This window comes from Marmota monax, unplaced genomic scaffold (assembly GCF_021218885.2).
Source record: "Marmota monax isolate L192 unplaced genomic scaffold, Marmota_monax_Labrador192_F-V1.1 WCK01_AAM20220418_F8-fsc00002, whole genome shotgun sequence".
NCBI lineage: Eukaryota > Metazoa > Chordata > Mammalia > Rodentia > Sciuridae > Marmota > Marmota monax.
Genome location: NW_026693571.1, coordinates 23171735 through 23198819, shown reverse-complemented (window position 1 = coordinate 23198819; position 27085 = coordinate 23171735). Strand labels below are relative to the sequence as shown.

Genomic DNA, 27085 nt, shown 5'->3' with positions numbered 1-27085 from the left:
ACTGAGGAAGGGTATCAGTGAAAGTTGGAAAAGGCATGTTAGTGATATAGGGGAACTTACCAAAAATTTAGGTGTCCTATGAGTCCTAATATTATGCTGGGGTGGATTTCTTAAATTTAAGAGAACTGACCAATGTTAAATGGGTGGAAATGTGAAACTTTCAATTTTGATCCAGTGAATCTGATTTGAATGCTCTAACCTCCAGAACTCCAAGGTAATAAATTTGTGTGTAATTTTAAGAAACTATGTTTATAGTAATCTGTTATGATAGTTTTATGTATCAACAAAGCATTAAGATTATTGATGCCAGGGAGGCACCAGGGCATAAATCACGGAAGGATAGATTAACTCTGATATGTGGCCATACTGTGAGGCAATGGGAACAATCATATATAAAGGATTCAGTACTTCCTATGGTTTCAGGCATCTATTGGGGTCTTGGTATACATCTATCATGGAAAAGGGGAACTACTATATTAAAATTTTCCTTTGGAATGTTTCCCTGGATACTCTGATTGAAACATTTGTTATAGTACCAGTAGGAAACAAATATAGATAGCTAAAAAGGGTATTGATAAATCTATATGACCAAAAAAGACCAAGAGTAGATAGGATAGCCATCACACACACACACACACACACACACACACAGAGCAAAACACTTCACTAATCTTTTCCTAGTTTCTATACTTCAGCAAGTTTGAGCTAATTAATGGTAAGGGGTATCAGGACTCCTTGAGAATTCCTCCAATTCTTTTGTAAATTGACCTATAAATAGTTACCACAATATATCTGGGAGATAATAATATGCAACTTTAAAGCATTTTCTAAATATAGGGCATGAACTGACAGCAATGCCAGGAAAACCAAAATGCTATCACAAATCTTTCCTTACAGTGAAAGCATGTGAAGGCCACATAATCAATAGAATCCCAACCAAGTTTATCTAATGGGGTTGCCTGTGCGCAAAGACTAGGGTCATTTTTCCACTCCCTGTGTGCATTGGTTAGATGGCACCATGGTTTAGACATGGTTCGTGTCCCAAGAGTTCATGGGTTAGGAACTTGGTCTTCAGTGTGGAAACCTTAAGAGGAAGTGGGGCATTTAAGAGATGGGGCCTAGTGAGAGGTCTTTCAGTCATTGAAGTTGTGCCCTCAGAAGATATTAAGGTAATTCTTCTGAGATCTAAGTTACTTCTTACCAGAGTGATTTGCTTTAAAAGAGCCTTTCCCCGCTCTCTGGCTTACTGTGTGATCTTTTTCTCTTGCATGCACTCCCACTTTTGTAACACTATATACCATGAGGTCTTCACTAGAGCCAAGCCAATGTCCACTCTATGCCACTGAACCATCAAAACCATGAGCTAAATAAAGTACTTTTCTTTATAAAGTATTCAACCTTGAGCATTTCATTATATAACAGAAAACTTACTAATATGGATGGATATATTTAGGAGTTAACAGAAACCTCATATTTGCTCCTAACCTTTGGATTCTGGAAGTGCATCCCCTCTGAGATGGTAAATTATAAAAATGTCACATACTGTAGGGAAGTACAGAGACTAAGTATTATTTTCAGAAATGCAAACCACTAAAGGATGCAGGAAGAGTGGTCTCCATCATGTGCCCATGTAATTTGCCACCTTGACACCTACAAAAATTAGATGTACCATGGCGGACGACAGTAGACTATTGGAAACTTAGGCAAATGATGGCTTCAAACTCAGCTGCTAGATTACTGCTACACTTATATGCAGCTATCGGACTGGTAAATTTATCAGGAAGAATAACAAGAAGCAGTTCACATTCACCTGGAATAAACAACAGTACACGTTCATGATTCTGACCAAACATCATTGTCTTAACATTATTTCAAAATATAGTTCTGTGATAAGGGAACCTTGACCATCTGAACCTTATGCAGAACACTCTCTCTCTCTCTCTCTCTCTCTCTCTCTCTCTCTCTCTCTCTCTCTCTCTCTCTCTCTCACACACACACACACACACACACACACACACACACACTGTGTTAATGTTTGTAGCCAACCCCCCCCCTTTTTTTTTCCAGTAATAGAGATTGAACCCAGGGTCACTTTACCATTGAGCCATATCCCCAGCCTTTTTAAATTTTTTTTTTGAGACATGAGACAGGGTCTCACTAAGTTTCTGAGGTTGGTCTTTGAATTTGTGATCCTCCTGCCACTGGGATTATAGGCATGTACCACTGTGCTCAGCTTACCTTAAAATTTTGACAGTATGATCTATATATTCACATTTCACCAATCGTCTTTTTTTAAATATTTATTTTTTAGTTTTTTTAGGTGAACACAATATCTTTATTTTGTTTGTATGTGGTGCCGAGAATCGAGCCCAGTGCCTCCTGCATGCCAGGCGAGCGCGCTACCACTTGAGCCACATCCCCAACCCCACCAATCGTCTTTTTTAAAAAGCTCTTTTATTGTTTGTTTGAATCCAAATCCAAACAAGGCTCACATATTGTGTTTCATGGTTTAAGATTTTCTTAATCCAGGGCATCAGCTTCTCATTTCCCTCCTTTCTCCTTCATGTTGCAGACTTGTTTGAAACTGAATGGTGTTCTGTAGAATATTATAAAATGTGAGTTTACTCTTTGCATTCTTGTGTGACCATTTAGTATAGGATCCCCTGTACATCATGTAAATAGATTATCTCTGAGGCTTAATTACAATCAAATTTATCTTTTTCTTTTTAAAAAATACTTCAAAAAAGTCTTTGTACTGTATAATGCATGAAACCAAGACACATAACATCGGGGTCTTTTACTCTAAATGATGCTAAGATTAATCAGTAATTCCAATGAGACCGGCTGACCCCTCCATTGTAATGTTCCCCAATGAAATTTCATCTGTTTCATTCATTGTCTTTTTAAGTGCAATATCAATCTTTATTATGAAAATAAACAGCCGTCTTCAATAGGGAAAACAGAATAACTGGCCCTTTGGAAGGCTATGTTACCTAGCCTACAAGTTAACTTTGGCTTCTTAGTCAGCCAGAGCTCCAACACATCATGAACATGGCTTAAGACAGAGAAACAATGATGTGGAATGAAGTGGAAGTGATGTGGATGAAGTGATGTGGATGAAGAGGAAGACGGCACTCAAGGACTCCTTTCATGGTATCTGTTTGAAGGCTTCCTCTGGGATCTTGCCCTCAGTCTGGAGCATAATGAAGACTGACAGCTCTAGTATAGTTCCACTTGTCCTCATGGCATTCTGAGACCATTCAAGTTTCATCACAGACCATGTAGAGAAAACCTGCCTGGGAGAGTGCAGACATGGAGGTGGAGCACAGTGCAGGCATTGGGATGGAGAAAGAGCTCTGGATCTCCTCAGGGTTGGCATTCCTCCCAATCAGCTCATCATTAATGATGCATATACTGGGATAGTTGGTAGGGATAACAAGGAAGGTCTGGGTGAAGACATGGACACGTCCTTGAGGATTTCCTTCTTCTCCCTTGAACACCCCATTCACAGAGAAGCAGAGCATTATTTCCATCTAGAACCACATATCTACCAGAAGGCAACTGAAGTCATGCTCAGTTTTGGTAACACACTGCGGTAGTCCACAATGTCATGTTTTGTGTGTTTCAGCAGCTGTCTCTGCATGTTGGACTCCTTGGGCTTCTTCATATTTCTACTGTATTTGAAGTACCTGCACAAGCTATTTGGGGCTGGGTCCGTGAGATTGAAGGGAATGGTCAGAGAGATGCAGGCCTCATCATGGTAAGCACTGAGTAGACCCTGTCAATCTCCATAGTCATAGATCAAGTAATACTCCTATAGGAATTACAGAACTAGATTTTTTAATGTCTCAGATCCTTTATAGCTTTCTGTGCAGGATTTTATTAGCTTGGGAGCATCAGGATATGCTGATGTAATTGTATGGATCACTCCTGGCCATCCAGGTGTAACAACTTGGGAAAACAATCCTGGATGGCACTTACTACATGTGCAGACTGGTCTGGGAAGGCACTACACAAAGGGTTCCCTTTTAGCACAGCTTCAGCCATTTCAGCTTATCCAACTCCTTGGAGGTACTCAGCTCATTTTTGGAAAGGTTCAGGATCTTGACTTTGAGGGTCTTCTCTATAAAGTCAGACAGGCCATCCAACTGGTAGAGTTTATTGTTTTCCAAGTTCAAAGACAACCACTCAGGGAAATCCTTTCAATGATCTTCAGGGTGGCAAACGCAGTTTCTTCAATTCAGGATAATGAATTGAAGTCTGAGTCAAAATAGAGATTCTGGAGGCTGAGAACTTGCTAGGAGATATCATATCATTTGCTTATAGACAGCTTTAGCTGCTCCACTTGTTCTGGCGTGAACTTATTTTCATGGATTCAGGCACAGATGTCTTTCAGTTATCCTCATCACAAATCTTGTAGCTGATATCCTTCAATGCAGAAGCAGTTTTAATATCCTGGAGAAAGCACTGGGTCTGATTTCTGATGTAGTGGGAATCAACCGGGGTGAAGGGAACTCTGCAGTGGCTCTGGAATGTATTCATTAGCCATGCCTCGTCATACTTTCTCCCATATGGAATTGTGACCTTGAACCAGTTCCACATGGCTTTTCCTTGTGTATCCTCTCTTCTCTCTCTTCCGGATTTGTATCTTTCCACATGGTAATATGGATTTGTTCTTCATTATGCCATTTCCCTCTCTTCTTGTTACTGTGGGTGACTTGAGTGGGTCACATTTTGATCACCCTCCTGGAGTTTTGAAGGAAGCAGTTCATACCCAGTATGCTCATAATGAAGATTCCTCCTGCCAAGATTACCCTAGGAAGATTTCCCATCTTTCTTTCTTCCTTGAACAGCACTGCTATCATCACTGTTTTCTGAAACTTCATTTCTGTTTGTGCCACATTTCTCCAATGTTTGATCACATTTTTGTTGATGCTGTCTCAAGGTTTTGCAGAATAACCTTGGAAGTGCTGACTGCCAGGCATTGTCTGAAGAGGGTCGCATGATGGAGAGATCTGAGCTACCTCAGGGATCAGTGTTAATCAGCAAATGTTTTCATTTAAGAATGGCAAAATGTTTATTTTTCTAAATCTTTTATTTCTTCTACCTTTATTATATTAATTATTTTTTAAAAGACATTTTCATCAAGTCAGGCCCTTTGATTACTCTGAAATACAGTTCAGATAGGAATTATAGAATAAATGTTTAATTCTTAAGCATAATTGCCAACTGATAAGACTATGCCCAATAGTAAAAAAACAATACTTCTTTGTTATTTGTTTGTTAATGTTTGTGACCTCATTAGACACTGGGTAGAATTGATCATGACTTGGAAATTCTTATTTAAAATAACCCATAAGACAATGCATTTCAAATTAATATTCAAGTTTTGCACCTCTTGAATAATATATAATAATTATTCATTAAAAGCTGAGAATTCCCAGACCCATTGGATACATACTTTACTGTGGCCGAGCAGAGCAAAATTTAATGTAAGGTGTCTGCAATGACTACAGGCCTCAACACCCTGGGTAAAATTCTTGGATTGACTTGAGTTAGTACCTTTAGACATAATGAACAAACTAAATTTGGCTGTTTCATTTGCCTGTTGCATTGCTTATTCTTTATTTTGAGGCAATCTTGAAGTTACAGAAAGGTTGAACATATAGTGCAAATATCTTTTAACAAAACCATCAACCTGCCCCTTTATCCTTGAATACCTTAGTGACTATTGCCTAAAAAAATGAGACATTCTCTTAAATAACCAGTTATAACCATCAAAATCAGGAAATCAATTTTATCATTTATTTCGCGGACACTATACAACTTTGACAATTGTTCCAATTATATTCTTTATTAGCAAAGGACCCTGTTTAGAATCAGGCATCAGATTTATCATGTTTCCTTAGTCTTCTCTAGCTGGGAATCCTGAGGTTTTGTTTGCCTTTTATAATCCTGACACTTTGAAAGATGATAAACTAGTTATTTTCTAGAATGTCTCTGAGTTTGAATTGGGTTAATGTTTTATCTTGACTAATCAAGGAAAAGGGTAGGCATCTTTGACAGGAATATCAGGCTGTGTCCTCTGCATTCTAATAAGTGGCACATAAATTCATTTTGTCTAAAAGCTGGTGATGTTAACTTTGATCATTTGATTAAGTGGATGTTTGTCATACACTTCCATTGAGTGTCAGTCTTCTTTCATTTGTAATCAATATGTATTTTGTAACCAATATATATTTATCAAAATCATTGTATTTATTTATTCTATTTATATTAATAAGATTCCTTTATTTCAAATGGGAAGAAATCTGTCACTATTGATATTTATTTGGGAATCTACATTATCTGTATCTTGTTGGTGGAAAGGGCTTCAAGCAGGCTTCTGTGGTCTTTTGACACGTCTCCTTCATCCTTTGAGCACTTCATATTTCTGACATACTAAGATGTTTCAGGCGCATCTTGTGCTTTTTTTTCTCTTCCATTCTGGACTCAACCCATTTTTGAAAGGGCCTTGATTCCTTTTGGTCAAGAATTTTGTTTGGAAACTGAAATCTTGGAATTAGACATGCTCATTGTTGATGTCAAGCTCTGAGAATGAAGAGGACATCTATAGGTACACACTTATGCACACACCACATATTTGTGTTTGTTCCTATGTAGTAAAATCATAATTTCATATCAAAATCTCCAATTTTAACCCAACACTACAGTTTCTTCCCTTCTCTGATAGTGAGTAACCAATTCTCATTATCCTCAAATATATACTTTTTTCAACAACTCTTTTGTAGTAACTAATGGCTGCCCCCACACAAAGAACCCCTCAGGCTGCACTGCTGTTGCCACCATCCAGCCCCCTTGGATGCTCACTCTACTTGCATCCCTTTTTACAATCTGCCTTAGGGCTTACATTACTCAAGTTCTGATATTATGCACAGGGCCCTGTGTCCCCTTCTCCATCTTCGATGCTTAGCTTCCTCAGCTCAATCTGACAGAAGAGAAGGAAGAGAAAAGGAGGAGGTGAGGCAGACAGCTCCCTATTTATTTTAAGGGCAAAAGAAATGCATGTCACCACAAACTGTGGAAACTCCTACAGTCCCACATATCACTGGGGCACTCTAAATTACTCACCTAGAAATTGAGATTGGCTTCAAAAAAGAAATAATGCTAATTAACTATAAAGCTGCCAATTAGGATCAGTATTCTATGTATTCAGTAAATATTGGGCTGAAACCCATAAATCTGAGCTCAAAGGAAAACGAATATTTTGCAGTTACACAGTCATTTAATGTACAGATAGAAAGTTTGGAAGATGAAAGCTCAAGGAACATTTGAACATCCCACACCTTTGGTAGTGATAGTGTATGAAAGAATTGCAGCAGTACCTTTCAGCAGATCCAGTTGAGGAAAGTCAGTGTATGAGGTATAAAATGCAATATAGATGACTTGGTATTTCTGGGCTCTAACTGTTACACTGCCATATATATACAAATAATGACTAATCATTTTTTCCAAAAGTTTAATTTTGGCACCTACAGCTACTAGAAATTATTTTTAAGTGGCACATTTTACATATTAACATTAATTGTGGTAAGAGCACCATTCGTTGATTTCAATACTACCCAGTCCACTCACTCACTCAAATATTGGAGAATTTTGTCTCCAAAAAATACACATAATGACCTTTTATTATTATTCTCATAGATGGTTTTCAACTAGGTTTAGGCTTTTTGGTTTTTCTGGGTTTTATTTAACATATTTATTCCAACAAAGCCTAAACACTCAACAAGTCCAGCTCCGACTTTTCTGGTTCTTTAGGTCAGAAGGCCTGGACGATTTCTGCACGCCAGCATATGGACGAGGATGAGTAAAAAACAGACGAAGATGTATTAAGCATCATTTACACACTCTGTTCTCTTTCCACACTTATGATATAATCCAACACTGATATATATATATATATATATATATATATATATATAAAATCACCAATCCAACACTACAGTTTGGAATATATATGTATCACCAATCCAATCCAGTAGCCGAAATTCTTCTGTCCAAGGAATACTAGAGACAACACCTCTCAGTTGCCTCTGAACCCAGCAAAGACCTGTTCCAGGATACTCTGCTGGCTCTCCATTTCACTACCTTTCCGGGAGGAAGAAACTGCTTGCGGGATGACAGCCACCTCAAAAGTCAAAAGCCGCAGCAGCACCAACTGGTTGCAACCCACTCCAGCGCCCCAGGGTCCCTGCAGGAAGCGCCTGGAGCTGGGGCGCGCAGGACGCAAGTAACAGCGTGCCCGAGCCCTGGAGCTTCTGATTGGCTCTTTGCTGTGACTAGACCAGGCAGAAGCTAAAGCGGTGAGAGGAGAGTGCTCACCTGAGAGTTGGCGTCCCAACCTCGCCATGGACCTCCCGGGTTTTTGCACTAGGGGAATACACACCCTAACTAAACTAAACATGGGGAGAAGTGGGTTAGGCTGTGGTTTCTGGGTAATTGCAGAAGAAGCCACGAGCTGTAGTAAAGCCAGGGCTCCTGAGGCAGATTACTTTGGTTCCGTAGTTTGAAAGTGTTCAGAATTGCAGGAAAGGCAGGCACCTTTCTTTTTAATTTGGGCACTCTCTTTTGGCTCTGTTAAGGAGTCCTGCTGTGTGTGTGTGCCTGTGCGTAAACTCTATGCATAATACTGTACATACGATATCTCTGCCCTAAAATTATACTGCGCAGAGAGTTTTCTGAAGAACACAATCCCAACTGGCCGCAAGGGTGCTGGGGAACCGGCTCGGAGAGCATTGAAGGAGTGGAATTTGGTGTACCCTAACAGTACACAGCTTTACTTTTCATTAAGAAAAAGATTGCATAACACAGACGAACTAGCTCTGGAGCAAGACACGAAAAAGCGTAGTAAAATTAAGAAACGTTCCGAGACATTAATGTCTTCTCCTTCTTTTAGTCTAAGTAATTTTAAATGAGAGCCATCATTTAGTAGTTTTTCATCTATGAGCACACAAATGAGATATTTATACACAAATTTTATACATACACATACCATATTATATCTGAGAGATTAAAAATGTTTGGGCGATGGGAGTTGTGATCCTAGCTCGGAGGCAGCACGGGACGGGCCAGCTCTCAGCTGTGAGTGCCCTCCCGGCGCCAGGCGCGTCCAACCTTTCCCCGAGCCGCCCGTGGCGGCGCACGTCTGACCTAGGACGGCTGGGGCACCAGCTGAAAGCCAGGTCTGCACCAGCTCACGCACTCCGCGGTTTGGGCGGTGACACACGCGAGAGTCGAATTACAAGCCCGCAGTCAGCAAATGAATTTCAGGAACTTAAAAGGGGGAAGAAGGGGGAAAAGAGAAAGAAAGAAATGAGCGGGCGCCCAAGTTCTCTGCACACTGGAACTTTTCTCTGGGTGTAAAAACTCTTTGATTGGCTGCTCGCACGCGCCTGCCCGCGCCCTTCATTGGCTGAGCAGACACGCGACTGGCGCGAGGAGGGGGTTGGGAGAGGAGCGGGGGGAGACACACTGGCGCGTGCCGCTTTTTAAAGGGGCGCAGCGCCTTCAGCAACCGGAGAAGCTTCGTTGCACGCGACCTGGTGTGTGATCTCCGAGTGAGTGGGGGAGGGTCGAAGAGAAGGAAAAAGAATAAGAAGTTGCAGAAGAGACCCAGGCAGGGTTTTGGGGGGTTTTGTTATTGTTTTTGGTTTTGGTTGAGCTGGGTTACCAGTGCCGCCTCCGAAACTGCACCTCTCCGAGCCTTTGCAGTGCAATGTCCCGCCTGCTACATGCTGAAGAGTGGGCTGAAGTGAAGGAGTTGGGGGACCACCATCGCCATCCTCAGCCGCACCACCTAGCGCAACCGCCGCCACAGCCACCTGCCACCCTACAGGCGAGAGAGCATCCAGTCTACCCGGCGGAGCTGTCCCTCCTGGACAGCACAGACCCACGCGCCTGGCTGGCTCCCACTTTGCAGGGCATCTGTACGGCACGCGCCGCCCAGTATTTGCTGCATTCTCCTGAGCTGGGTGCCTCGGAGGCCGCTGCGCCCCAAGACGAGGCGGACGGCCGGGGGGATCTGGTAAGGAGAAGCACCAGCGACGGCAACGTCAGCAAAAGTCCAGGACCGGTGAAAGTGCGGGAACAGTTGTGCAAGCTGAAAGGAGGGGTGGTGGTGGATGAGTTGGGCTGCAGCCGCCAGAGAGCCCCTTCCAGCAAACAGGTGAATGGAGTGCAGAAGCAAAGACGGTTGGCGGCCAACGCCAGGGAGCGGCGCAGGATGCACGGGCTGAACCATGCCTTTGACCAGCTGCGCAATGTTATCCCGTCTTTCAACAACGACAAGAAGCTATCCAAATATGAGACCCTGCAGATGGCCCAGATCTACATCAACGCCCTGTCGGAGCTGCTACAAACCCCCAGCGGCGGGGAGCAGCCATCGCCGCCTCCAGCTTCCTGCAAAAGTGACCACCACCACCTTCGTGCTGCAGCCTCCTACGAAGGCGGTTCGGGCACAGCCACAGCATCTGGGGCTCAACCAGCTTCCGGAGGGGGCCAGCGACCGACCCCACCCGGGAGTTGTCGGACACGCTTTTCCGCCCCGACCTCCGCAGGAGGTTACTCGGTGCAGCTAGACGCTTTGCACTTCTCGACTTTCGAGGACAGCGCCCTGACAGCGATGATGGCGCAAAAAAACTTGTCGCCTTCGCTGCCTGGGGGCATCCTGCAGCCAGTGCAGGAGGATAGTAGCAAAACTTCCCCCCGGTCCCACAGAAGCGACGGGGAGTTTTCTCCCCATTCCCATTACAGTGACTCGGATGAGGCAAGTTAGAAAGGTGACAAACCCCTGAAAACGGAGACAGAAACAAAATTGCCCTTTCCCAGTGCGCGGGGAGCCCCGCGGTTAAATATCCCCGCACCCTTTAATTTTTGCTTTGCAATGGTCGTTGTTTAGCAACGACTTGGCTTCAGATGGCAGCTACATTTGATGGTTTGCAAAAGCCGCCGCTATTCCAAACTTCCTATGGCTCATATTGTTTGATGAAAGCTTTGCCGGTCCTTCCACCTTCTGCTTTCCCCTGTAGATAGATATGGTATAATTATATGTACCCAGATGTGGCATCATTATTATAGTCCCTTCTGCCAACACGCTGCTAAAACGTCGCATCTTTTCTGTCACTGGTTTGGGTTTAATTTATTTTATGCCCTGGGCGTCCATTCCTGTGTGTTGCGCGCACTCGTGTGGGAGAGTTAAGTCTTCTGAAGTTGTTTCCCCAAATGCATTATGAATCGCATAGTCAATGCTTACAAAGTGAACAACTTTTGACTATGGAATTGTTAGAAAACGGGGACCTTTGCGGGTTTATATATTGTATAAACATACCCAGTATGTGTATCCGATCGCCAGAACGTTGGCGTCCTTTAGGAAACTTGGCGCACGCACTTTATCAGTCGCTGCTATTGCGGCTCCAGGAGAAATTCAACTGCCAATTGCAGACCAGTTTTTTTTAAACACGGCCACTTATAATCTCTAAGCTCTTTGCAAATGTTTGTTTAAAAAAATGAAAATAAAAACATATCTAGTAGTGTCAAAAGCATTTGGTCAATTTTATTTTGCTTTGTTATTGTTAGAAAACTTATTTATTATTGAGTGTTTGCTACCATTTCTACTTATCTTGATTCATTTTTTTACATTTTCTACTCGAGATAATTTTATTTTAATTTAGTAAAGCCAACTGCCATTGTTTTATGTATTTACATTTGCAAATGATAACAATAAACTTGAAAAGGAACTTTTATTTGTCACTTACTTATTCCATCCCATTATACTATTGAAAATGATTTCTAAATAGCCTGGAAGACTTTAAGGAAGTAGTCTATCAAATCCAAATTCATAGGACCTAATATTTTAAAAGAAGAATGTTGTAAACTTAGTGCCTTTGGGTAGCATCTATACATAGAAAAGCACTTGAGTCAATAATTTAAATTGTGGGATAAAACTCTCCAAATTTGCAGCAATTTTGCCTTTTGAATAGCCAGAATTTCCAGTCTTACTCCTAGTGTTAATAGTATTTGTGAGGGGAGCCATGGTCTTTTAGGTCTTCTAGGATCTAGTTAGTAGTTAAAGTTATCAGGGTGAGCTATTTTCACTTACAAAAACTAGATAAGCCCAAAACTTTTCAAGTAGGTCAAATACACAGCACCAGCTAACTCTCCCCCCTTTTTCTCCCCACCCCCTCTTCCTCCATACCCCCCCCTTCTTTCCAGGGAGAGGGTTTCTAAGAAGGAAGGAGGATTGAGGAGGCGGGGAATAAGGGAAATTGGTGATCATTGATTCAAAAATTAGAAGTGTGCTGGTTGCTGTAGGAAATTATTAACTTCTGTTCAGTTTTTCTTTTCAAACAATTCTTCTTCCAATATAGAAACTAATGTTTTTCTTATTTTATCCTTCTGAATTGGTTTCTTTGCAGAATACATTCAACTACATTTAAAGTCAGTTGAAGAAACTTAAGGGTGTTACCACTGTCACCTCAGGTGTCCTCACTAAAGAAAATTCTATTTGAGATTTCAAGATCATAGATTCTAAAGACAATACTCGGGGTGTGTGTGCGTGTGCATGTGGGTGTGTGTTTAGAAAGTGGGATTTTAAAATATATATGTTTGGCAAACATAGGAGAACTAGGATATCACGACATTCCACTAGATAAACATCGCTGAACTTGAGAGGTTGGTTTTAAGCAAAATAATTTATGTTGTGTGTTTTCATTGGGATTTTTAAAAAATGCAGGATATGAAAGGAAGGAAGGAGAAAGAAAAAAGCTAGCAGAGGTGAGTTTGCAAGCTCCTGTATTCTCCTATCTCAGCACCTTTAGAAGGGGAGAGCACCACAAGAAAATTGACAGGCTCCAAAACCTGGGTTTGTAGAAAATGTAATGCGCTAGGAAGTACAGGTTCTGACCAACCATAGAGAATCACGGAACTTTCGACTGACCACCTGAGTATCCTTGGCTTTCAGGTGAAGCGGATCAAGCAGAGCCAAGAGCCTCACAAGCTCTCTGGGTGAGGTGAATGATAGCTGGTGACACTTTCCAGGGACAGAAACAATGCACCTGTCCTTTAGATAACCTTTTGCACCCACCGAGTGCAAACATCAGGAATAAAACAAGTGATAAACATCAGGAATCTTTGGGCTGTTGAATAAATCAAGCGATTGCTTATAACACACTTCCATCTCACTCTCAATAAACAAGCCAAACAGGCATGGCTATAGAGCAACCTTGTAGAATGAGAAAACACATATTTTAATAGCTACTTTGTTCGATGTGTTTTGCTGTATGTGTAGAGACAGAGAGAGAAGAGGACCTAAAATCTTCTACCTGTTAGTGGTAAGGACCGGAAGAAGAAAAAATGTGACTATTTTTCTCAAAGTAAAAAATTGTATTTCATTTTACAAAACCATTTATGCTCATTTTGTATCAACCACAGAAGGAAAACATCTCATCAAAATCATTACTTTTAATGGATTCAGAAATTGCAAAGCAGAGAGGACATCAGGAACATCTTCCTTCACACCTTTCATAAATGAGGAAATTTCTGCCCATAATTTGTCCTCAAATCACAAAGCCAGAAAGGGTCAATATCCAAAACTAGATCTTAGTATTCCTGTTCACCAGATCGATGCTCCCACAGAACGTTTCTCTAAGAACATCAATGGACAGGAGCTACAGCTATCTACATGCTGCAGTGGGGACTGTGTCATCATAAGCAAGTATTTATACTTTTAAATGCTAGTGGAATTATATAGGGGATAACCCCGTTTTCACTTAAGGAAGTTCTTTATATTTCTTCTCAAGAGAAAAACAACCATATCAGACTGGAAGTTCTATATCACACTGATTAAAGGCTTAACATGAATGCTTCTAACCCATCCAGACATGAACAAAAAGTCAAACTACTTTGTGGTAAATTGAGTGCTCAAAGTTCAAATGAGAACTTTAACCTCTTTTTTTCCCTTTTATTTATTTATTTTTTTATGCTGGCATTTCTTTGAAAAAGATGTACAATCACATTTCCATTTTAAGGTTCTGTTATGGAGTTTGCATAACAAACGTTTGGCAGCTCGCTCTCTTACACTCCATTAACAAGCTGTAACATATAGCTGCAGGTTGCTATAATCTCATTAATATTTTGGAAACTTGAATATTGAGTATTTCTGAGCGCTCATTCCCCATATGCCAGACCACTCCTGCCATGCTGACTGGTTCCTTTCTCTCCATTATTAGCAATTAGCTTCTACCTTCCAAAGTCAGATCCAAGTATCCAAGATACTAGCAAAGGAATCAACTATGTGTGCAAGTTAAGCATGCTTAATATCACCCAAACAAACAAAGAGGCAGCATTTCTTAAAGTAATGAAGATAGATAAATCGGGTTAGTCCTTTGCCACACTGCTGGTGTTTTCTTGAATTTTCTATACTTTAAGTAGCTTGCTTTATATTCTGCCTTTGCCTTCCAACCCATCACTGCCTTATTTGTGGAGGGTTTTGGCTGGCCACACTTTTGGAAACTTATTTGATTTCACGGAGAGCTGACGGAAGATTATTTTTGGCAACTGGCAAGTTTAACACCTTCTTTATGGGATATTGCCAACTGGGGTCTAGATGGGAGAGAGGGGAGGGGGGGGGAGAGAGAGAGAGAGAGAGAGAGAGAGAGAGAGAGAGAGAGAGAGAGACTAATTTCCTTAATCTTAACTTAATCTTAACCAATGCAGGACCAATACTTTCATGAGGCCTTTCTATTGACTTTAGAAATTTAAACCTGAACCAAGTAAGCAGTCTTTTGTTAAAGCATATCTTGTAATATTTCTCTCCTGTGTCCAGTTGAAAAATTGAAGAAAAAGATTATCAACTTTATCCGACCTGCCCCAAACCCCAAAAAGAACAGGAAAGGGAAAGCAGAGGACCCACTTGTCAATGACAAACTTGTCAACTGCAATCTAGAAGGAAAGAAAAAAAAATATAACAGTTAAGTTCTGGTGAGAGTTAAATATGACCGGTAGTAGCTGAAATGTTTGCAATTATTTTGTGAGAGGGGGTGGGACCCCAGGCAGGGGAGATAAAATAGAGGTATGCGTTTTCCAACCGCCCTGGCCACTAGGCCAAGCAGAACCCACACCATAGAAGTTTCCCGTCCTTTCTTCTAGGCCCCTAACAAGAAAAGGCAAAGGGAGTGGAGAACGGGTTAAATCCTTGGACGCAGGGGAGAGGCAGGGGAGGAGAGAAGTCGGAGGAAGATAAAGAAAAGGACAGGAACCCAGAAGCGTGGGGGTAGTTTGCCGTAATGTGAGTGTTTCTTAATTAGAGAACGGTTGACAATAGAGGGGCTGGCAGAGGCTCCTGGCCGCGGTGCGGAGCGTCTGGAGCCGAGCACGCGCTGTCAGCTGGTGAGCGCACTCTCCTTTCAGGCAGCTCCCCGGGGAGCTGCGCGGCCACATTTAACACCATCATCACCCCTCCCCGGCCTCCTCAACCTCGGCCTCCTCCCAGTCGACAGCCTTCCTCGACCCCCCACCGGCAGAGCTTACAGAAGCCAGCGCCTCTCGCCGCCTCCCGCACTGCGCCGGGGCCCCTCTCCTCCCCCAGCCTCGCAGCGGGAGCCGCCACTGCCCACTGCACCTCCCAGCAACCAGCCCGGCAAGAAAAGAAGCTGCGCAAAGTTAAAGCCAAGCAATGCCAAGGGGAGGGGAAGCTGGAGGCGGCGGTGGCGGCGGGAGAGCTGTGGGGTTGTCCAGGAAAAGTGGGGCCGGGGGCTGAGGCACCTGAAGCAGTGAACCAAGACTGGGGAGCAAGTGCATCCTCCCGCGCAAGGCTCCCCACGAACCCGGGAGACTACCGGGCCCAGAGCAAGAAGTTGAAGATCCAGTTCCCTCTTCTAACCAAATATTTATTGTCTTGGGCCCTCTGTTATTCTAAAGAGAAAAAAATTTATGCTGTTAAAATTCTCAGAGTTTAAACGTTAATCGAGAAGACGTCGCTGCACAGACCTTGTCTTCCACATGTCAATCCACAGGGCCCTCGCTTCCTTTGACTCCTTAGGAAGAGCTAAGAATTTCAGTACAAAGATTTTAGGCCTTTCTACATCCCAGGGTTCCTTTCCCTGTTTCAGCTCTGCTTTCTCTGGTCCCAAACAAGCAAATTATGAGGCTTATGTTGCCAAATCGACAGAGAGGCCTGGCCCATTTTACCAAGTTCATACTTTTTTCCCAGGAAAATCAGAAGGTTCCTCCACAGGATGAAAACAAAATGCTATCCAGTGCAAGCATTATTATTACTTTTTAAAAAAAATCTGATTGGAGAATCAAAAGATCTGATGAAAGAAATGGTATCCTAATGGCCAGCTGTTTCACCAGGCTCCAGAGCCCAGCTACTGTCCCCATAATGAAGAACAGTATCAGCTGGGATCTGGGGCACATCTTGGGATTTTTCAGGCCAATTGATGTGGAAGTCAATTCTCTTTTGGATGCTCTTTTGGACCACTGGACACTTATTTGTCTCTTCTGGAAACAGATCTCAGCAATCCCACCCATCTTTGGGCCTCTTAGCTGCAGTGTTGGAGAGGGAGAGGCTAGGATTAGAAGGGATCCTTAATTACCTAGGGTCCCATGTGAGATGGCAATTGAAGAAAGACCAGGCATGTTCTTTCTATCTTAGAGGCCACAAAACTAGGTGAAGTACCTGGGCCCCTGGTAAACCTGGAAGGGGGGAGGCTAGGTCTTTTTATTTTCCATAATAGCATTTGCTCCTGGAAAAACCTAGCTTTGGTGTATGGGATTTTTTTTTTAATTGTCTTTTAGCCCAAGGGATGTTGACTCCATAGTTTGAGGGGAGTTAAAAAAAAATCCCAGGAATCTGCATTCGGGATTCCTAGGTGAATCTGTACAAGTGGGATGGATGGAAGATTCCTGAAGCATGAACCTAAAGAACTTTCTATTAGACTTTTTCTTAAAGTTTCATATTTAAATAGTTACTGCCCAATAATTTACTTTTTCCTCCTTTTACAATATTCAGTGATTTTTTCCCCCTGAAAAGAAGCAGACAACTTAGCTTCTCTCATCCCAAGACCTGACTTTGTTGCTTTCAAGCAGTAGGGCCTAGGAAAATGTGTTCCAGGCCTATAAACTTTCGACTCCAAAGTGATGCCAGCTGTCTTTGGAGGAAGAGGAGTAACAGTACAAGATGTATAAGACATTCGTCCCTGACTGTCCAACATAAGAGGCTCAGTGGGAGATGCCAAATCATGTCCATGAGTACTTGCAGGGAGAAAGAGTTTGCTCAGGTTAAACAAACTCAGAGAATTAGGAAGACAGGATAGGGCTATCAGGAAGTCCTTGGTTGAACTTAGGTGGACAAAGTCACGTGACTGCAAAATCCCAGCCTGAATTTAGAGGATCATCAATGTTAGTGGAGGAGTCAGCCACCTATAATTCACCTGAAGTAGCTGGTTCTTCATGTTGCTAATGGTCATCAGAAAATACAGAGAAAACCAATTTTATGATTTAGGAGGCAGTCATCTCATGAAACAGAGAAACTTGCTTTGGTGACTAAATTCTTTTATTTCTCCCAAGTTCTTGCACTTATATCTCTCATTCCCAACTCTGCCTTTCTTCTCATCAATAAATAGGCACTTACTGGATACCAATGTATAGCAAAAGGGGTAACCGCAACCAGAAATGCACAAAAATAAAGTAGACCTTTTTTCTGTCTCTTGGTGGGGATCTCAGAACAAACAGGGAAAAGAAGGTTTCTTCCCCAGATGATAGTGGCATTCTTACTGCAAATGGGCTACAGCATTGCAGTCTTCTGTCTGCCATCAGATTATTTCATTTGCAGTTCCAGGTGTATCTTTGTACATAGCCTTCATTTTTTCCTCAAAATTACTACAGATTTTTTGTGGTCTGATTTCTTTAAAAAAAAAAAAATCAGGCTAAAGAACATTATATGAAAGAGTGTCTAGAAGACTAATGGCCCCAAAGCAAGTCAATTACCAGTTTGTTTTTTAGTTGTAGTTGGACATAATATCTTTATTTTATTTATTTATTTTTATGTGGTGCTGAGGATCAAACCAAGGACCTCACACGTGCTAGGCAAGCGCTCTGCTGCTGAGCCACAACCCCAGCCCTAGTGGTTTGAACCACTCTTAACCACTAATCAAAAACCACAGTCCCAATCTCTTTCTTTTGAGTTCAGGAAAAATTTTGGTTCTTACGAAGTTTTTATTGGAATACAGTAGTAATTTCATATCAGGAAAAACAAAAGATTAAATAAAGATACTGGAAGACAGTGAATGACCTGCTGAAGGTGACATAACCTCTTAGATTCACCATCACAGAAACCCAAATGTGCTCTGGATCCAGGGTCATCATTCTTTCCAGCACACTTACCTGCCTCAGGTGATTGTTTTGAACCAGCCACCTCATGCCTGCTCTTCCCATTGTAGTTCAAATGTGGAGGTGACAGAGATCCCTGGATTCTTCCATTTTACATTTGTTCCAGAGGGAAATAGTTTAAGATATTTCTTTAAAAATGGCAATGGAATAGGATCCTTTCCTCTGTGACAGAGTTAAGGGACATGCTAGTTAGAGTAATTTTCATTTAAAATATAGTTTTGCTTCTCTGATTTGACTGATACTGAACATGATTGCCTCATACTCTATATTAAAATTCGTTTTTAACACATTTAGAAAAATCCATTCAAATACTAAATATGAATTAGCACGTAAGTTTAGAGAATCAGGCTAAAGAACATTATATGAAAGTGTCTGGAAGACTAATGGCCCCAAAGTCAATTACCAGAACTATTGTCTCATTTATGCTTAAAAGGATACTAGGGAAAAGGGCTATAATCTTTGTTGTTTCTCTTTTTTTACCTGCTACATCTGTACCAGTGGGTTCATTCAGTGATAAAATACATTTTTTTTTTAATTCACCTGGTCTTCTGAGCTCTTGGCTTTTTCCTCTAAACCTCCCTCCAAGTAAACATTTACCACTGCCCTGGTATTTCCTTGTTTTGAAAAGTTCTGTTCATTACCTGCCATGAGTCAGTACTCCATTTTATACCACCATGTCCCATTTGTTATGGGCAATCTCTTTAGTATTGCTTATGACTTAAATGCTTTCAACTTCCCAAAGAATGAAGTGTACAGTGGGTATGATTGAAAAGGAGAATATATTTCTAATCCAAAGGGGAAAGAAAGTTTGCAAGCAGCAAGAGACTAGATGGATCAAGAGATAAATTCTACACTTGCCTGGATGTTTTTCATGGGCTGGTTACCCTGGCATTGCTCTATCTCCTCACCTGCATGACTGGATATCTCCTAAGGATTTACTTCAGATGGTTCTGGTTTTGTTTTCTTTTGTTTTTACTGAGAGCTAAACCTGCATACTCTAACATTTCCTATATATGGTACCATGCAACTCACGTGGCCAACCACCCCCCTCCATATATTCAATTGGGGTTTCCCCATGGTTCCTATTTCTAGAAAAGGGGGATGAAGCTCTTTTCTATTTAACTTTAGTCTAAAAACAATCCAAAAGAGTTTGTTCTAGGCTAGGACACTACTTTCTCAATAATATTTTGAATGTATCTTTCCTTGCTTCTCCACCACATCAATTTTGCTATAGAGAGTTGTTGATTTACCCAGACCAAGACTGTTGACTGTGAGCCAATGTTTTCTTATGCATTTTGCACCCTATCTTGGCCAATTGGCCAAGATAGGGTGCAAAATGCATAAGGACTAGAGGGGTGGAGAGAGGGAAACATAGTTACTCAGCCTAGAACAGTATTTGTAAGAGAGCCTAGGGCTTCTCAGGGTCTGTAGAAGAGGAATAACATAGGAGGGTTCATTTGGAAGACTCTCTGGAGTAGGTTTCCAGGTTCCAGGTATTTCATATGTATCATCCCCCCTTTTCCCCTTGGGTAAGTCTTTCTATCCTCATGCTACTGGAGAATACATAGAAAAATAATTCCTCTGGAGCTCACCAGCTTTAGGGTGCCTCCTCGACCTCCAAGTTCTGGTGAAGATTTGTTCATTTTTTCTTTTCTTATGGGATCCCACAAAAACCTGTCATACTCCACTAGCATGGTTGATTATGGAGGGCCGGTACTGGGGACTGAAACCAAGGGCATTCTACTACTGAGATACTCCCCCGCCCAGCCCTTTTTATTTTTTTTATTTTGAGATGGGGTCTTGCTAATTGCTTAGGGCCTTGCTAAGTTGTTGAGGCTGGGCTTAAACTAATCCTCCTGCCTCAGCTTCCTAAGCTGTTAACAATAAATATTGATTTATTTTTAATGAGCCAGAACTTTGAGGTCAGGAACCCCTGTCTAATTTGATCTTGCCATTGGCCCAAAAGCAGGCAGATAATACCAAAGAAAGACATATGTGAGAACTGATATCACTCAGACCTGGGCATGTTTTGGCTAGCCATAGAATTCCTTGTCTTGCTTTCTCTTTAGATTAGATAGACTTTTTCTTCCCAGAACTGGGGATCGAATCCAGGATTGTTCTACTGCTGATTGACAAACCCAGACCTTGGTCTTGCTAAATTGCTGAGTCTGGCCTTGAATTTAGGATTCTCCTTCCTTGGCCTTCCTAGAGGCTGAAATTACAGGCATACATCACCATGCCCAACTTAGATAGGCTTTTTAAGTTGATTATAACCAAAACTGAAATCATGTTCTCTGTCCTGAAAATACCTACAAAAGCCCCAACAGCTTTTTGCCTCCATTCTTTAAACTAATCTTAACCCTTGAAACCTCAGGCAGGGGAAAGTACTCTCTCTTCTGTGCTCCGACGGTCCTTTTCAACAAGTGACATTATAACTATTTTTGAAAGTGCATTTATGTGCCCTCAAATCAGGGCAAGGTCACATACACCTTTGCATTCCAGTCCACAGAGACTCCCAATATGCCCTTCCAGTGTTGTGCTGGACAGATAGGCCAATGCCCTCAGGCCAGTCTTGGGCAGTTTGCTTTCCTTGCAGGGCCCATACTGAGAATGAGCCTAGGAAGGGAGAGATCCAAATATAGCCTCACTTCTTCCATTTTCTTGCTACCTTATAACACCTGACTGCATTTTTCTAGCACATTATTCCCTTTGGCACCATCATGACATTCCCTTTATACCTTTTCACATGCTTCTTACTCACTCTCTTCTAGCAATTTCCAATTCATTATTATTATTTTCCCTAAGTCTTTGTTACCTCAGTCCAATTGCCCCACTTTCTTTCCCCACTCCCTAGATTTTTATTTCCCTGGTCCTCCTTGTCAGTAGGTCCTCCTTTTGTGTCTTTGCTCCTTTACTAACAATACCCCAGAGGTCTCAATTTCTTGGGTCTTTGCATCCCTTTCACCGCTCACTTCCTACACACGAAGCAAGACCTGGGCAGCATTTCTTCCTCGCTGGCAAGCAAGGTGCCCCACTTCCTCCAGCAGCTGGGGCGGCAGCTGCCAAGAGTTGAAGTTTTGCAAGGACCAAACTGCAGCGCCTCCCCTAGGAGCAGCTGCGGGCGTTGCCCCTTGAACGGGCGGGGGAACAGGGCAGAGCGGCGAGGTGCGGGTGGGCGCCCGGGAGCCCGAGAAGCTAACCGGATCCTGTCGATGAGAACTAAAGTCTCGTCCGTTCTTTTTCTTTTTCTTTTTCTTCTTTTTTTCCCTCTCTCTCTACCTCCTCTGACAATGATACCCAGCAGTGTTTCGCAGGCTGTACTGTCGTCGTTCGTCTCCTAATCTCCGTTAATCAACTCGGGATCATTGATGCAGGTCAGCATCAGCCCATCTGTTTGATCAAGAGTCAGAGATCTTTATTTCTTTGCGGTCAGAATTCTTCCCCGGGGCAGGCACCCTGCTATAGTAACCTTCATTTAATACTCCCATTACCGTTAGCATCAGAGCTCATCAACACTGCCTTCTCCCGAAGGATCCCAGCGCCAGCCTACACAGTCTGCAGGGCTTCAAGGAGGACATTTTCCAGTTCACCTTGACTGCCAGCCAGAGGATATGCTGCTGCTCTCAGTTACTGAGCAAAAGACTTTTCAGGATACGTGCTCTCTAAAATAATACTCAGTGCTTTCTGTTTCTTTTCATGGTGTACCCTCCACCCATCTAGGGAATAAGCAAAATGTCCCCCAAAGATGCTCTCTTCATACAATGGGAACAAGTTTGGTCCAACATGCTTGTAAACGGGTTGGCAGGACATTTACAAAGAACAATAAAGGAAATGAAATAACCCATTCAGAACTCTGCCCTGTAGTTTACCAAGGTAATTGATCCTTCCACTGGGCCCTTCTGAATTTTTCAACAGTGAACTAGCTCATGTCCAATAGTTTCAACATTATTATATGTTTCACAGACAGCAGCAGCTTTAAATTATTTCAACATTTACTCCATAAATGTAACAAGTAAATAAGGCATTTGATTAAATTAAAAATACTTGTAGAGATGGGGGGGTGGAGAGAGAGAGAGAGAGAGAGAGAGAGAGAGAGAGAGAGAGAGAGAGAGAGATTGCTAGTGCAAAATCTGCAGAAGAGATTTGCACCTGTACAATATTGTGGTTACTCAATGTCTGCTCAAGTCTAGAGGTATTCACCAGGACAGCTGGCAAATAGGGGGTTAATCATTACAGAAAATAATGCATCATATCTTTTCAGTTTGGTTTATACTGAAGGGCAGTAAAGATTTATGCTTCAGGAGGATAGAACTGTTATTTTCAGAGTATAGTTGGCTCCTTTGAAAGTTTAATTTCTGAGGAAATGTAGATACAGATAGTCTACATTATAGAATATCCCTACCTCCCTCCAAAAGAACTTCAGTCCTAGTACTTTTATCACCTGCATCACCTTAAACTATATAAAAAAATTCTTAGTTTTCTAAAAGGTTTTAAGGTTTAAGGCTTATCAGAATATATGACTATAGCAATAATTTCCAAAGAGAAAATTCCTTGTTAAATTGGGTAATACCATTTGGCTAAATTAGTTTCCACTTTCTTGTACTGTTTTTCAAAAAGAACATTTAATCCTCTGAAATTTCTAACTCCTGCTAATCATATTTTAATTTAGAAAAATTTAGTGAACTGGCACCCTCAACCCCCCTAGACGGGCTGCTTATTTCTTCTGTCTTATATTTGTGCAAAATTAGTTCATGGATATAGATAAGATAGGTGTATCTTATTACTATATATCTCTCTGGCATTGTATTTTCCTATTCCAGGAAAGCCAGGTTGAAAGAGCTTTCTGTCACCAGCTAGTTATTAACAAAAACAGCATTCATTGCCATTCTGGTCTTAGGCAGCATCTGAAGCTCCCTGCAGTTCGATTCTGTGATTATTAACTCACTTCCCACCAGTATCTTATGTAGGCCCATTATCTACTGTCAATATTTTTACAGCCTATGAGGAGAAGTCCCGTTTACTTCCTGATAGAAGGGAGGTAACAGGGATCTACAAATATGTTTGATGGAGGAGGTAAGAAGGGAGGGGAAGGGGAGCCTAGCATCTGCTGTCTCAGAGTCATTGTGTGGTTAATAATTGCTCTAGAATAGTTTTACAGGGTGTAGGCTTTCTAAAACAAGGATCACTGAAAGATCCAGGTCTGAAAACTTGTTTCACTTCTATATAGACACTAAATCCTAGACATTAGGTACAGATGGGGTTATTGTTGTTGTTCTAACCAACTTATTTTTAGGTAAATGCTTTTGATTCTTTGACCTTGAGAAATCTCTGAAAGAAAGTTTTCTGAAAAAGATGAATTGGTATATAGCCTCCATGTTCAAGAACATGGAGCTTCATGACATAGGACTGTCACAGGGCTTTATTATGAATTTAGTGTTTGTGTTATTGAGACTCTGCTTGTATGACTAAACACCATTTTAAAAAGCTGATGCAAATCAAACATAGCCTTTAGAACAAAATGTACATACACTTTGTTTTTCTTTTTTTGGTGGTACTGGGGATTGAACTCAGGGACTTGGGCATGCTAGGCAAGGCCTCTACTACTAAACTACATTCACAGTCTCTTTTATTTTGTTTTGATATAGGGCCCTACATTGCCCAGACTGATCTCAAATTTTTGATCCACCTGCCTGAGGCTCCTGAGTAGCTGGTATTACAGGCATGCACCAATGCACCTGGCTATATGTTTTTGTTTGTTTGTTTGTTCGTTTGTTGCCAGGGATTGAACCCAGGGGCACTTAGCTACTGAGCAACATCTCCAGCCCTTTTTATATAATTTATTTTGATACAGGGTCTCACTAAGTTGCTTAGGGCCTCACTAAATTGCTGAGGCTGCCCTTGAACTTGCAATCCTCCTGCATCAGCATCCTGAGCCTCCGAGATTACAGCTGTGTGCCACAACACCCAGATGGCTATGTATACTTTTAAAAGTAACTTTTACCACCTTTCTTGAATTCCCTCTCTCTCTCTCTCATGGTTATTCTGATCAAATAAATCATAAAAACAAACTGTAGATTTGGGGTAACACAAAATATTATGGTGAATCACAGTGTTTTAAAATATAATAATGATGCATTGCATTCAAATTTGGACATTTCAAACTGAAAACCCTTATGTCAAGAATTAGAAGTTCTGTGTCTACAGTTACATCTTTTAAAAGAGTGGTAGGGCTGGGGCTCAGTGTTAGAATGTGTGCTTAGCATGTGTGAAGCCCTGGGTCCAACCCCAGAACCAAATAAACAAATAAATAAATAATAACAGAGAAACAGATACAAAATCAATAATTCTAAGATTTATTCCCACTTTTCTCACTTATTAATTCTGTTTTTCTAGGGCAACATATTTAGCTCTTTTAAGCCTCAGTTTCATTATCTATAAAAGAGAGAAGAACAATTAAATCCAAGCCTTCTACTTTAGAGCACTGTTGTGAAGATCATATTCGTGTACATATGTATATATGCAATATGTATATGTGTATGTATATGTATATTTGTATATATTATATACACACCTAAAATGAAAATACATGTATCAGTCAGGTTAGGCCAAGTTTTGCTGGGGTAATAAGCAGACAAAAAAAAATCAGTAACCTAAGAAACAAAGTTTTATTTCTTATTCACGATTCAAAACAATTACAGATCAACTGGGATTTAGCTATGATCATTTAGAGACCCAGAATGACAGAGCAACCACCATCTTAAACATTGCTAGTTACAATATGCAGAACAAGCTAAGGGTCTGGAAGCAATTATATCATCTGCTTGGAATTAATATATATCACTTAGGCTTGAAATAGTGGCCTATTTTTAAGGCCTCATTTAAACACAAAGAAGTCAAAAACAACAATCCTATCATGAAAGAAATTAAGTGCTATAAATAGTATTAATGACCACCACAATTTGTGGTATGGAATTTCAAATAACAAACAAAATGCTTTATAGATAAAGAGGTTTCCACCAAAAATATACAGGATATTTCTGGAAATTATGAAGACATGAATTGAGCCAAAACCATAGTGTCCTTTTGTGATTTAACTCTCTAAAAAAAAAAACTGACTTCAAAGTCTTTAAATTAAATGTATGGATATATTTCTTTGGAGCTAGAAAAATGCTGACCCAGTGATTCCTAAAATGAAGCTTGTGATTTTACTTGACTCCAAGACAGATCACAGTTTTCCTAGCATAGAGATACTTAAACATTTATTAAAATATAATTTAAACTACAATAAACAACACATAGATCTTGATACAACAATATTTCTTTCTATGCTCTTTAACAAACAAAAATAGTGATAAATAGCTGCTGTCTTTGTCATTTATGAATAAGTCAGTCGTATCTAGGATAAGTCAATAACAATCAGTCTGAGACTTATAGAGATATTATATGGAAAAAGAGGTTCTCTTTCATCAGATTTGGGAAATCGTGAGATGTATCCCTGGAGTTAGGAGCTGTTCTCTCTATCACTGTATGACCAGAACTTACCTAAGATTATCAATCCAGCAGAAAGCAGAGCAGTAAAGGAGAGAGAGAAAAGTGTGTGTGTGTGTGTGTGTGTGTGTGTGGTGTTCCAATCTCATCATTTGAAGCCTATAAATTCAATATGCTAGTTATGTTTCCTTTTCCAAATTTCTGGGGCTATAGGTCCCTCTCTCCTCATTTTTTTTCTTTAAGCTAGTTTGAATTGTGTTTCTGTCACTTAAATCTAAATGTGTTCTGATTAATACAGAAAGTGTATTTACTATTGTACTAGACTCAATCAAACCACTAAAAGAAGAAGAATCTCAAATTACATCCTAAGAATAAAATTAAATTAGAATCAGAATATATGCCTTATTAATGATACATTATTTAGGTCCTGTATTTTCTCTACTATTTGGATCACTTTGATTAAAAAAAAAAAAGTTTGGTTCAATTATTACTTTTGGCCTGGGCTAAGTCAAGGTGGCTATTTGGAAAATGGGCTGATCTAACAAAAGTGGTAAACAGGATTCTGCACCTAATTAACCTTATCACAAGGGCAATTATTTTTCCATAAGAAAAAAATAATTTAAAATATTTTATACATGTCTACCAGTCATGTTGGAGCATGCCTATAATCTCTGTGACCTGGGAGACTAAGGCATGAGAATTACAAGTTTGAGGCCAGCCTCACCATCTTAGCAAGAATCTTGTCCCCAAAATATAAAGTAAAAAGGATTGGGGGTCTAATTCAGTGTTAAAGCACCCTTGGTTTAATTCCCAGTACCAAAAACAAACGAACAAAAAAGGCTTTATACAATGTTTGCACTTGATTATCAGTTTATCTAACAATATTTTTTTCGATTTTTGAATACTTTCTAAGAATAGCATTGCATACCTAAATTATAAAAGATTTGTGGGTGAGGGTAGGGTTGAATTTGTGGGTGAGGGTAGGTCATTTCCTAGTGCTTTAAGAAGAGAAATCATTACCTGTGTGTATTTGTATCCTATGAGGAGAACGTAACAAAATAAGTAAACAAAGTAGATATTGATTTAGATAATAGTAATCATTAAGGGGAAAAAATTAGAGCTGTGTAGGATTGAGGAAGAAGTTGAGTGG

At 40.9% G+C, this 27085-nt stretch overlaps 1 protein-coding gene and 1 pseudogene across 1 annotated transcript; one reads left to right on the top strand and one right to left on the bottom strand.

Moving 5' to 3' along the window:
* Positions 1–3260: 3260 nt before the first annotated feature.
* Positions 3261–8410, bottom strand: LOC124102704 (nuclear RNA export factor 2-like; annotated as a pseudogene).
* Positions 8411–9775: 1365 nt separating this feature from the next.
* Atoh1 (atonal bHLH transcription factor 1) lies at positions 9776–10834 on the top strand. The gene has a single exon (XM_046458792.1). The coding sequence runs from the start codon at positions 9776–9778 to the stop codon at positions 10832–10834; it is 1059 nt and encodes a 352-aa protein (XP_046314748.1).
* The last annotated feature ends 16251 nt before the right edge of the window (positions 10835–27085 follow it).